The 12,479-nt window shown below is 49.9% G+C and overlaps 1 protein-coding gene across 1 annotated transcript; it reads left to right on the top strand.

Moving 5' to 3' along the window:
* Positions 1-2,762: 2,762 nt before the first annotated feature.
* Positions 2,763-6,158, top strand: OXSM (3-oxoacyl-ACP synthase, mitochondrial). The gene is made up of 3 exons (XM_043454599.1): positions 2,763-2,832; positions 3,380-4,498; positions 5,720-6,158. The coding sequence occupies exons 2-3, from the start codon at positions 3,519-3,521 to the stop codon at positions 6,120-6,122; spliced, it is 1,383 nt and encodes a 460-aa protein (XP_043310534.1). The 5' UTR covers positions 2,763-2,832; positions 3,380-3,518; the 3' UTR covers positions 6,123-6,158.
* Positions 6,159-12,479: the final 6,321 nt, after the last annotated feature.

Raw genomic sequence — 12,479 nt, 5'->3', positions numbered from 1 at the left:
GTCATCTTGGGTGGGAATCTATTTTGACAGAGAATGGGAACTATACCTCGGAATACAGTTTTGAACCAAATCACAAAAATTTAAGTAAACCTATAGCTGAACAAGAGACTATGGTAAGTGGGGCCATTTTGAAGGTTTTTGGATAAAATACCAATGTATTTTGGCAAGGAATATGGTACTAAAGGGCTTCCCTGGTGGCTCAAATGGTAAAGAATCCACCTGCAATGCCGGAGACCTGGGGTTTGATCCCTGGGTTGGGAAGATCCCATGGAGTAGGGAATGGCAACCCACTCCAGTATTCCTGCCTGGAGAATCCCATGGACAGAGGAGCCTGGCGGGCTGCAGTCCCCGGGGTCACAGAGTCAGACGTGACTAAGTGACTGAGCACATGCACACACACGGCACTAAATCATACACAGCTATTAGAACATCGTAAAATTCCTCACCCCTTTCCAGACCAAAGATCAGAGGGAGAAATGAAAATGAAGTGACTTATCAGTGGCTTTACTTTTCTACAATATTTTAATCAACTTGTCACTTCTTATCCAAGATAATTTTGTGATGTACAAAAGAAAAAACAGCGTGTTAAAACTGTTAACGTTGCATATGAGTTTGGCTTCATGAAATTTATTTTAGGTCTTTTCACACTGTGACTTGAAAACACTATATCAGTGAAGAGAGGAGACAGCAAATTTGGGTACTTCTCACTCGTTAAGTTTTAGTTGTATTTTATAACTACGTTTGCTTTAATTTCTCTTAAAGTAACTCTACTATCATTGAAAGAAGGTCGCACTAAGAAGTAATGGACCAGGCCTTGGATCAAGGATGACTCAAGCTCATATTAGGGAACAATTTTAGAAAAAGTGTATTTCCAGACACATTTAAATCCATTACTAACCAGGAAAAGCTAAGTTTCTCCCAAAGCCTCTAGAGCTGGGAAAGACGGCAAAGCACTCTACTTGGAAAATAATGCTTCAAGAGACATTGCCCAGAAAGAGACAAATACGCTGACAAGTTCAGATGCAGAGTATATAGTCAACCCTTTATATAAAGGAGAGAAAAGGACAGGGAATTCAGTTGCAGCCCAGTGGTTAGGGCCCCATGCTTTCATTGCTAAGGGATGAGGGTGCAGATTCAATCCCTAGTCAGAGAACTAAGATCATGCAAGCTGCCCAGCAGGACCAAAAACTAAAAAAGGAAAAAGGAAACCAAACTCATCTGGGACAGCACATGAGCTGTTAATTGTTCAGTCCCTAAGTCAGGTCTGTCCCTAAGTCAGGTCTGACTCTGCAACCCCATGGACCGCAACATGCCAGGCTCCTCTGTCCTTCACTATCTCCCAGAGTTTGCGCAAATGCATGTCCAAATGCATGTCCATTGAGTCGATGATTCCATCCAACCATCTCATCCCGTCTCCCCGCTTCTGCCTTCAATCTTTCCCAGCATCAGGGTCTTTTCCAATGAGTTCGCTCTTCCAATAAATATTACCTTGCTGACTTCTTGCATTTTAAACAATACGCTCATGTTACTTTTCCCTTGATAAATTCAGTCAGCTCTGAGCAAATAAGTTGCTGAATTTTTCGAAGACTTGGAAATAAATGTCTACATTTTTCTTTGTTCTATTCCTGTCTTCATTCTTGTCAGACACTGGGTGTGATATTTTGAGCACCACCCAAGATATGAAAATAAATTTTAAAAGTAAACATAAGTTTATTATTAGAAAGGCTTATTTGTATACTGTAGACAAGACAGGAAACAAAACTAAGCGAAAATAAGGGTGGGAGGAAATTCCCTGGAGGTCCAGTGGGGCTCAGTGCTTCCACTGCGAGTGGTCCTGGGTTCCACCCCTGGAGGGGGAACTAAGATCCCTCAAGTCTCTGCACTGCTGCGGAAAAAAAGGTGTGTGTGGGAGGGACATCACTATTATTGTACATACTTTGCAGACAACACCCCCCCCCCAAAAAAAAATCCCCTTTAAAAAGTAAAAACACAAGCTACGACTTGGATCTTCTAATAAAGTATCAATGGCTTTCCACATTAATAAATGCTTTTCACATTAATAAATAACTCCACGTTTAGCGACTCCATGGACTGTAGCCGTCCAGGCTCCTCGGCAAGAACACTGGAGTGGGTTGCCATTTCCTTCTCCAGGGATGGAACCCGTGTCTCCTGCACCGGCAAGCCATTCTTTACCACCGAGCCAACCGGGAAGCCCTACATTAATAGTCACACACAGAATTATTTTAAGTGGCTGCAGAGCATTTAGATATACCACAAAGCAGTCCATGGGGTCGCAAAGAGTCGGACAGGATGTAGCGACTGAACAACAACAAAACTCAACAGTCGACTTCCTGCTGCTGGGCATTTTATTTCGGCCTACTCTGCTACTACAAACAGGTGTGGGCGACCCAGACATCACTGGAAGGACTCAGGAACGTCTTTAACTCTTCCCTAGGAGTCCAGCAGAATCTGACGGTGCCCCTTTTCCCCACAACAGGAGACTATTTGGGCATTATTAGAAAAAAATAAAAAATCCCCTCTTGACGGGCAAAATGCTCTCTCCTTGCATTTCGTGTGCGTTCCAGCTTATCTTGGAGCGGCCGACGTGGCCACAGGCCCCGAGCCGGGATCCGCCTCCAGGAAGGTCTGACCTCCGCCAAGGGGACGCGGGGGAAGGGCGCTCGGGCCGGCGGGCGCGCGCACCGGGGGCGTGCACGCACACGCACGCGCTCTCGCGTTCGTGCGTGCGCGCCCTCGCGGACGTGCCTGTGCGCGTGCGCATCGCCCGTCGGGCGCCGGGAACCGCGGCTGCGCGGGCTGCACCAGGTGCAGGTAGTGGCCGCTCGCCCCTCTTTGGCTTTCGCGCTCCGGCGCCCCATCGGGTTGGGGGCGGGTGCGGAGAGCAGCGTGGAGGACCAGGGCCTACTGTCTGTTCCTCTCTCCACGCTCTCCTCGGGTGTCTGAGGCGGTGCTGGGAGTTGGCCACCGTCCCTTGTCCCCGGCCTCCCCTCGCCCTTGGCCTTCGCGGTCGCAGAAATCCTGATTCCCTGCTGAGGATCCAAAAAGTCCTCTCACCCCTACCTCGAACACTACGGCCCGAAATGTGTTTTACGCCGCTAACACCAGGAGCATTAAATGTAATACGGTCTTGGTCATCCTGCAAAAGGATGCTTTCCGCAGCCTGTATCAGGCCAGGAATGCCCGTGTGTTTTCCATAGTCAAGTTCTGTTTATGTGATTCGAATGAATCGTCGTTTCACTCTGTCTTCTAATATCTTAGGGTAATTGGAGTCTGAAAAGGGATGCGTCCAAACAGGTGGTTCGATGATAAGTATAAATTAAAATGACATAACGTTATTTTCCCTGCGTTCCCTTAACAGCTCACAACCGAGCGCCTGAAAACCACACCCTGGATGTTGTTTCCTAGACCTTTTAAGGTGTTTTAAACCACAGTGACCATACCTGCTGGGCTTGTTGTGGTCTGTTACAGGAAAGGTGCTGACCCTCTGAATCTCAACCATGCTGTCAGACGGCTTGCAAAGTTTCCTAAGGATTACCAAATGTCATCTGATACGTGCAGGATCATGCCAGCGATTAATAAACGAAAGGCGGTTCTTGGCAACCGCGCCAGCACCCGGATTGCGTCGGCGAGTCGTCGTCACCGGCATCGGTTTAGTGACCCCTCTTGGCGTTGGAACTCAGCTGGTGTGGGACCGCCTTGTCCGGGGAGAGAGTGGAATAGTCTCCCTGATTGGCGAGGAGTACCAGAGCATTCCGTGCAGCGTTGCCGCTTATGTGCCAAGAGGTTGTGATGAAGGGCAGTTCAACGAGCAAAACTTTGTGCCCAAGTCAGATACCAAGGCCATGTCGCCTCCCACGGTGATGGCCATCGCGGCCGCTGAGTTAGCCTTAAAAGATGCGGGCTGGCACCCTCAATCAGAAGCTGATCAGGCGGCTACAGGTGTCGCAATCGGCATGGGAATGGTTCCTCTGGAGGTGATTTCCGAAACCGCTTTGACGTTTCAGACCAAAGGTTACAGTAAAGTCAGCCCATTCTTCGTCCCTAAGATTCTGGTCAACATGGCAGCAGGCCAGGTCAGCATCCGCCATAAGCTCAAGGGCCCCAACCACGCGGTCTCCACGGCCTGCACCACCGGGGCTCACGCGGTGGGAGACTCGTTCAGGTTCGTAGCCCACGGAGATGCGGACGTGATGGTGGCCGGGGGAGCAGATGCTTGCATCAGCCCCCTGTCCCTCGCTGGGTTCGCCAGAGCTCGCGCTCTGAGCACAAACGCGGATCCGAAGTCCGCCTGTCGGCCGTTTCACCCCCAGAGGGACGGGTTTGTAATGGGAGAAGGCGCGGCCGTGCTGGTCCTGGAGGAACACGGGCATGCGCTCCGCAGAGGGGCCCGGGTCTACGCCGAGATCGTGGGCTACGGACTCTCCGGGGATGCCGGCCACATAACCGCCCCCGACCCTGGAGGAGAGGGTGCCTTCAGGTAAAGACTGCTCGTTTGTTCCCATTTCTTCAGATAAGACCGTTGGAGTCTCAACTTAGTGGAAATGGTCGTATCCGGCCTTGGTGTGCTGTCTCTGTTTTAGACTGAACAGTGTTTTCTTTGCCTTACCGTGTTTGAAAACGTTTGAATATCCTTTTGAGTTTTATTGAGTAGTTGCTGGTACTGGAAATGTCAAGCGTAGCAGCCAGCTGGATCAGGAGACGGTCGTATTTCGCTGAAACCCTTCATCACACTTCCGGTTATACTCTGAGCTACCTTTTAAGGAAATCGAGGCAGCCCGGAACTGAATAAGGAGGTGCTAATATCCATGAGATTTTCAGAGGTTTTCCCAGAGAAATGTTTTATTTATTTATTTATTTTGAAATATTTTACTTTTAAATTTGTCTGTTTGGAGGTTTGGCTTTGTACTTCTTCATTCACTTAGAATTCTTATGGCCTGAATAAGAAGGTTTTGAAAGATATTTGAAGCATTAAAGTGATGGCACGGACTTTTTTTAGATTATTGGCAAATATGCAAAGCTTTACATTTAAATGTGAAAGAAAAAATTAAAACATAGTTATAAATCTTTTCTCCTTATTTTAACTCTGTATGCATTCTCCACTGATAAGAAATTCCCCAAAGAAAAATTATTCTGGGGTTGAGTCTACCTTACTTTTTCCTCTAGGAAATAAGGTCAGTTCAAATAAAATGGAAATATGTTTTATTAGAGATTATAAAATCCATAGGTTTATATGTTTATGTCACAGTGATGAATCAGTCCAGGGTACTGGGGGTGCCTTGGTATTCCCATGCAGAGGGCATTCTAGTGCACGTGGTAATCCAAGATGCTGTTCTGTTATGGGAACATAACGGGTTCTTTTTATCCAGTGTACCTGGATATTTCTGTAGCCATTATCTGTAGTCATACGGACAATGAGTGCGTGTTCAGTCACTCAGTCATGTTTGACTCTTTGTGACCCCATGGACTGTAGCCTGCCAGGCTCCTCTGTCCATGGGGATTCTCCAGGTAAGAATACTGGAGTGGGTTGCCATTCCCTTCTCCAGGGGATCTTCCCGACCCAGGGATTGAACCCATGTCTCCTGCGTTGGCAGGTGGGTTCTCTACCACTGAACCACTGGAGAAGCCCACAGATGCTGAATACCTTGTTAAAATGAAATGTCGTTCTGATGAGTCCAACTGCTTTTTTCTTATTTATTAGATGCATGGCCGCTGCTGTAAAAGATGCAGGCATCCAACCTGAGGAGGTAACCTACATCAACGCACACGCTACTTCCACGCCTCTGGGAGACGCTGCTGAAAACAAAGCTATCAAACAGCTTTTCAAAGACCACGCGCGCGCCCTTGCCGTCTCCTCCACCAAGGGGGCCACGGGGCACCTCCTGGGGGCTGCCGGGGCGGCCGAGGCCGCCTTTACCGCCCTGGCTTGTCATCATCGGAAACTGCCGCCTACTCTAAACCTGGACTGCACAGAGCCGCAGTTTGATCTCAATTACGTGCCACTCAAGGCACAGGAATGGAAAGCTGAGAAAAGACGAATTGCGCTCACTAATTCCTTTGGTTTCGGCGGTACTAATGCAACACTTTGTATTGCTGGCATGTAGGACAAATCACTTGTAATTAAATATTGATGTTTTTAACTGTTATAAACTGCATTGAGAAATAATACATTTATATAAATGCATATTTTTATATAACAATACCCAGGCACTGTTTATTCTTGTCCGGGTTTCTCAGCCTTGGCACCATGGATGTTTTGCGCAGGGTGCTTCTTTGTTGAGGAAAGAGGAGGCTGTCCTGTACATCCTACGATGCTTCACAGCATCCGAGTTCCCGCCCACTAGATTCCAGTGCCCCCTCCTTCCCCAGCGGTGACGACCAAAAATGTCTCTCAGTGCTGCCACCGGTTTCCTGGGAGGCTGGGGGCACAGACGTGAGATGTTAACGGGCTGTGTGTGTTACCCTCCTGCTGACCTTTGCCGTAGCACTTTATCTCCATAGCCTGAGTCTCCAGCCATGTTCTTTCATTGACCCTCAGTCATAATTCTCACTGGCACACAGTTCGCTCAGTTGAAGTTTATTAGGAGCCAGCTGTGGATGTGGTTTTGTGTACTGGCCACCAGGGATGAAGTGGTTCCCTAAAAGCAGCTGAGGCCTTAAGGGTGAACAGGTCTTAGCCGGGATAGGGGGACATAAGGAAGAACATTCCAGCCAGGAGGCATAGTGTGGAAAGACTAGGAAATTTAGAAAGAGCATCAGCACGGAATGTCAATACATGTAGCCTGAGAAGCAGGCAGGAGGGAAAGCCAGAAGGTCTGGTGGAAATCAGGTCACAAAGAACCTTAACTTTTAAAAATAATTTTGTTCTTTCATATATATTATGAATTATATATTATCATATATATTTTGTTCTTCTTTCATATATGCTATATATATATAATTTATTTATTTATTTGGCTGCACTGGGTCTTTGTTACAGCATGTGAGATCTTAGCTGCAGCATGTGGGATCTAGTGCCCTGAGCAGGGATTGAACCTGGGCCCCTTGCATTGGGAGCACAGTGTCTTAGCCACTGGACCACCAGGGAAGTCCCAGAACCTCATAAGCCTTATTAAGGCACTGGGAATAGTTGGAAACCATTGCATGTTTGGGGTGTTACAATGGTTCTGTAACCTGTCAAGTTGGCCAGGCTGAACTATGAATACATTTCCCAGAATTCGCTCTCCCGTATGTTTGGTCAGGGTTGGCCCCAAGAGATTCTTGTAGGCGATTCACAGGGTGCAGGGGAAGCAGCAATCATTTTGTCGCTCACATGGGTTGTGGCTTTGCTGGCTGACAACCTTGAGCTGAGGCGGCGGCTGAGCCTGAAAATTGAGGCATAATTTATGTGCAGTAAATTGCACCCATTTCAAGTATACAGTCAAATAAGTTTGATAAAAATAGTTCCACTTGTGGAACTGCCACCTCAGTCAGAATATAGGGCGTTTCCAGGAATTCCCTGGTGGTCCAGTGGTTAGGACTCCATGCTTCAGCTGCACAGGGCGTGGGTTCCATCCCTAGTTGGGGAAACAGGATTCTGCAAGCCATGCAGTGCAGCCAAAAACAATAAAAATAAATAAATAAATAGAATCCTGAAGATGTAAGATAAAAGAACACAGAGCATTTCCATCACTGTGACAATCTCCCCGTGCCCCTTTGCAGTCAGTCTCCCTACCTCCAGAAGAGCTGTCTGTCACTGTAGATAAGATTTGCCTTTTCTAGAATTTTATATAAATGGAGTCCTATAGAATGAATGCTCCTTGGCCCCTGTGCTGCACCCCTTGTACCAGGGGTCTACTCCCAGCTGGTTCAGGGGGCAGCTCCTTCCGGCTCCTGCGGACCTCCCTTTCTGCAGGAAAATTCAGAAGAGGACAGTCAGTGGGGTCAGCAGCAGCCCCTGGCCCTGCGTCTGTTTCCAGGCGTGCCCTGGTCAGGAGCCACCCTCTCCCTAAGCCACTGTTCTTTCTAAATTCCCTTCTCCCTCAGCCATTATGTTGGCAGGACTTGGCAGCTTGCCTGGTGACTCAAATCTTTACTCCTGGAAGCCAGCCCTTGGCAGTCCCACCACACACCCTTCTCAGACAGCAGTTGCTGCGGGGTCAGAGAGCCCTGGCATCAGGAGGCACCCAGGTGGACAGCCAGGATGGCGTCCACATCCCCCCATCCCACTGTGAAGAAGCACCGCCTCCCCTAGCTGGTCGGGGTCAAATCCCACGGCCAGTATGCTGACTTTCTGGTCCCTGGGGCACCGGGAGGCCAGAGTGTCCTGGCTCTAATAAGACACTGGCTGTGTGCCCTGGCCAGAGAGTGTGTCCCCTTTGGAGATCAGAGCTTTAACTCTGTGGAGCTCAGGGTGGCAAGAATGGAAAGCATGAAGTTCCTCACTGTGATTAGATCAGTGGGGCAGATGGTAAGTGGGTCACTCCTGTTCCCCATGCCCCTTTCTGTACCCAGGTGTTCTTACTGGGGACTTAGCCCCATACAGTATTCCTCATAGCTCAGTTGATAAAGAATCTGCCTGCAATGCGGGAGACTCAGGTTTGATTCCTGGGTCCGGAAGGTCCCCTGGAGAAGGAAACAGCAACACACTCCAGTATTGTTGCCTAGAGAATCCCATGGACAGAGGAGCCTGGTGAACTCTTTCCATGGGGTCCAGAAAGTCAGACTAAGTTAGCAACTAAAAGAGAGAGAGAGAGAGAGAGAAAGTCTTTGATTTAAGCAGATGCTGCATTCTGAGGATGGGTGCCACATCCCTTCAGGAGCTGCATCTAAGCTGGTGATTCAGGGTCCCTTTGGAAGGAAGTTCAGCCCTCTGGGAGGCCGGCTGCTTCTGCATGGCAGGGCGTGTCACACAACCCAGGGATCCCGTGTCCTTAGCCTCTGCCCACGGCCTGTCCTTGCTGCGAAGCAGGTCCCCTGCTTAGTGTCGGAGGAGGTCATCAGGAGGATGCGAGTCCCAGAGATGACCAGATTTCCTTGCCAATTGTGCTATAATGAACTCTCATCAGATCTTCATCCGTGGCCATTTTAAAGTCCTTCTGTCATTTACAGACATTCGTCATGGTCTGATGCTTTTGCAGTGTTCCTGTAAGAAGAATCTTGAAGCGTTCCTTCAAGGTTTGTGGAAAAGTGTAGCTTTCCAAAGGGCTTCCCTGATAGCTCAGCTGGTAAAGAATCCACCTGCAATGCGGGAGACCTAGGTTCAATCCCTGGGTTGGGAAGATCCCCTGGAGAAGGGAAAGGCTACCCACTCCAGTATTCTGGCCTGGAGAATTCCATGGACTGTATAGTCCATGGGGTCCTAAAGAGTAGGACCCCACTGAGTGACTTTCATTTCCACTTCACTCACAGCTTTCTGATAACTGGGATCACACAACTAAACTGAATACAGATTCACAGAGTTCTGATGGAAAACTGCTGAGGATGACCATGATTTTTATGACTCTTGATTGGAAACATTGTTGGTTCTTTAATGTTTTCTCCAGATTTAAGAAAAGCATTTGTTTTTTAAACTATCAGCAATTTGCTGACTTACACCCTTGGAAACAAAGATGAAACATTTATCTTTTTCTCCCTACTTGATCTCTCCAGAGCTCAGAAGATCTTAGAACGAGTATTCTTATATTCGTGGCAACACAGTTATTTGCATAAGTTCAATAAGAATCTGTTCTTGTCACGGGGCTGAATGCAGCAGCTGGGGGCTGAAGCCAGCACTGAGCTGGGGGGCCCTCCTGAGCCCTAGCCATTTGCCCTTTGTCCTGACAGCTGGGCTGTTCTCAAGGGAGTAACCTGGTGGCTTGGACAATGGGGACCTGGAAGCGGATGTTCGTGAATAACCCCTCGTGTGGTCAGGATGTATGGAGAGACAGGGGAGGTTTGCATCCCCCTGCAAGAGCCTGGGGCACCTCACTTGTCTTCCATGTCCCCACTCAGGAGGCGCTGACACCCCTGGCAGTTGGGAGGCTGATGCCCCAGGCTGGGTACCAGCCCTGGTTACTGGCCCTTCAGCAGAATCATCAGTAGGTGGGATGCACAGGAAGGGCATCCGCCGCAGCGCCAGGATGGGGTGGTGTGTTGCCAGGACCCTACATTGCCCTTGAAATACACTGAGTTGGTTAATGCAGCATCAGCATGTCCTTTTCTAAACAGTGCCCATGGCAGCTGCCAGAGGAGTCTGGGGCCACCTCCGCCACCAGTGATGGGTTGGCAACCGGATTATTTCAACTAAGTGAGGGTTCTAAATATGCCTTGATTTGCGTGGACACTGCTTCTGGACTAACTCAAGCTTTCCCACCGCCGCAGGAACCAGGCCGCCACCCTCGGGTGATCAGAGAAGCAGAGTGCCATGAACTGACTCCCTCGTCAAACAGTGACCGGGGGACATGTGTCAAAGCCTGGGATGTGCGAGACTAGCAAAGGAGCATGGTGTTCAAAGGAGGTTCCCTCTGCCCTCAAAGCCGCAGGTGGCAGATTAAATCACTAACAGGTCCAGCCACCTTGCCTGGGTGGACTAAGACGCTGTCCCAGACTTCATGCACTTGAGTGATCAACCGGCAGGGACTGTTGCCCCCTAGGCCAGCCTGGGGGCCCTGCTGAAAATCACAACCCCGTGAAGGATCGAAGTGTCAGCAGACAGCAGTGCCTTGATTCTCACCGTGGGTCAACGTGCTGTGCTGCTGGGAGAACCAAGCCCCCACGCCTGGGACAGGTGGCATCCTCGGGGATCTGCAGTGGGACGTCCCACCCAGGAAGGAGTGTTGCGTCCTGCTCCCACGTCCAGGGGGAACCCTTGTGGTGCTGTCAGCTGGCTGTGGAAAAGCAGCGTTCCCGGAGTGGAATATCTACCACTGAGAGAGGGGTCCTGGTCGGGTGGACCCCACCCCAGTCCATCTCACACCTGACTGGGCTGCCTCCTCCGGCCAGCATGTGTGATGTGCTCAACCAGGTCAGGTCCTAAAGCTGCCCAACTCCCCCTCCTCGAGGACAGGCGGGCCTGTTCTCTTCATCCCTCCATCGGCCTGGATGCTATTTTAGCCCACGTAGAAGCCCTTCCCCAGTTCACCCAGCAAGCCTTGAACGATAGCTGGCAAAGCCAGCCCTCCCTGTATACCACAATGCCTCTAGGGAGAAAAGCCGTCCTCCAAATTAAAATGGCCTGGGACGTTCACTGCTTCACAAGGAGGTGCCTGTGTGTTTGTTATCTAAACACGATATTGTATGTTCACACCTGATGGATCTGTGAGTGTGTCTTCTTTATTAAAGTCACATGGAGACACAAGCGAACACCCTGAGTGATCCACCCACAGCCAAGGGAACTTTGGTAAATCCGTGGTTTGGATCATGAGGCTCTTGATGGGGAAAAGGTGTTACTTAATTTGGGAATCGTTCTGATCTCTGTTTTCTCTCCATGTGCCTATTGCTGCCAAACAAGCCACAAGCCGTCTTGATGCTGGTGAAATGGCTTGCTGACCTCTCAGAGCCTGTTGGAGAGGGTGGGGGTGCAAGTGGGATTGGAGGAGCCACTGGGAAGGCCTGGAGTGTCGAGGGGGCTCTTAAAGAGGATGTGACCTCGGACTGACCCTTGAGCTGGTCCCAGGCAATCGGAGGCTCCTTAGTCCCTCCCCAACCTTGAAATGTACCTTCCCACCCTCCTTTCCCACAGTGGGATCCATCTGCAAGGATGCAGCCTGGAGAGAGAGCAGTGAGGTGTTGAGACCTTCTGGACTGAACACATGACTGAACCGGTTAAGGTCTCTGCGTGAACATTAAGATCTGGCGGGAGGGTGGAGACACCGCCTGGTCTTGTGGGGCCCAAGCCAGTCCTCCTATGTACGTTCCCTTGCTTATTAAATCTGCCACCTACCTGCCTGGGTTTGGTTCCTCCTTGCCTTCAGTGTTTGCGGGGCAGCTTCAGATTTCGCCCGGGGAACGCCTGAGTTTTTGAGCCAGCACTCATAAGCTGCGTTGTAAGGGGTCCCATGCCTGTGGACCCGCAGACCACCGTGCTGGCAGCAAAGGCAAACCCACGCCTGGGATTGGAATCCTCACCTGTGAGGATGCCTTTTTTTTGGCCATGCTGCACGACATGTGGGATCTTAGTTCCCTGACCAGGGATATAGAGCCCATGCCCACTGCCTTGGCAGTGAAGAGTCTTAACCACTGGACCAACCACCAGAGAAGTCCTGACACCGATGAGGATGGCCCACAGGCCCTCCCGTTGCAGCTTGCTGGGACATGCAGAGGCAGCGGCAGCTGATCCATCTTGGTAACTGGGAGTCCACAGTGCTGTCTATGGCCCCCATCTCTGGGACAGTGACTACTTCTGACACCTCTTGTGTAAGTTCTGGGTGGCCGGGTCGTTTTGTCTCCCGGGTTGTTCAATGGATAAACGTGTGGATGTTTCTGGTGGGTGTGAACATGTG

Source organism: Cervus canadensis, chromosome 31, assembly GCF_019320065.1.
Source record: "Cervus canadensis isolate Bull #8, Minnesota chromosome 31, ASM1932006v1, whole genome shotgun sequence".
Taxonomy (NCBI): Eukaryota; Metazoa; Chordata; class Mammalia; order Artiodactyla; family Cervidae; genus Cervus; species Cervus canadensis.
Note: the sequence above shows the minus strand (reverse complement) of the source record. Positions and strands in the feature narration are given on the sequence as shown.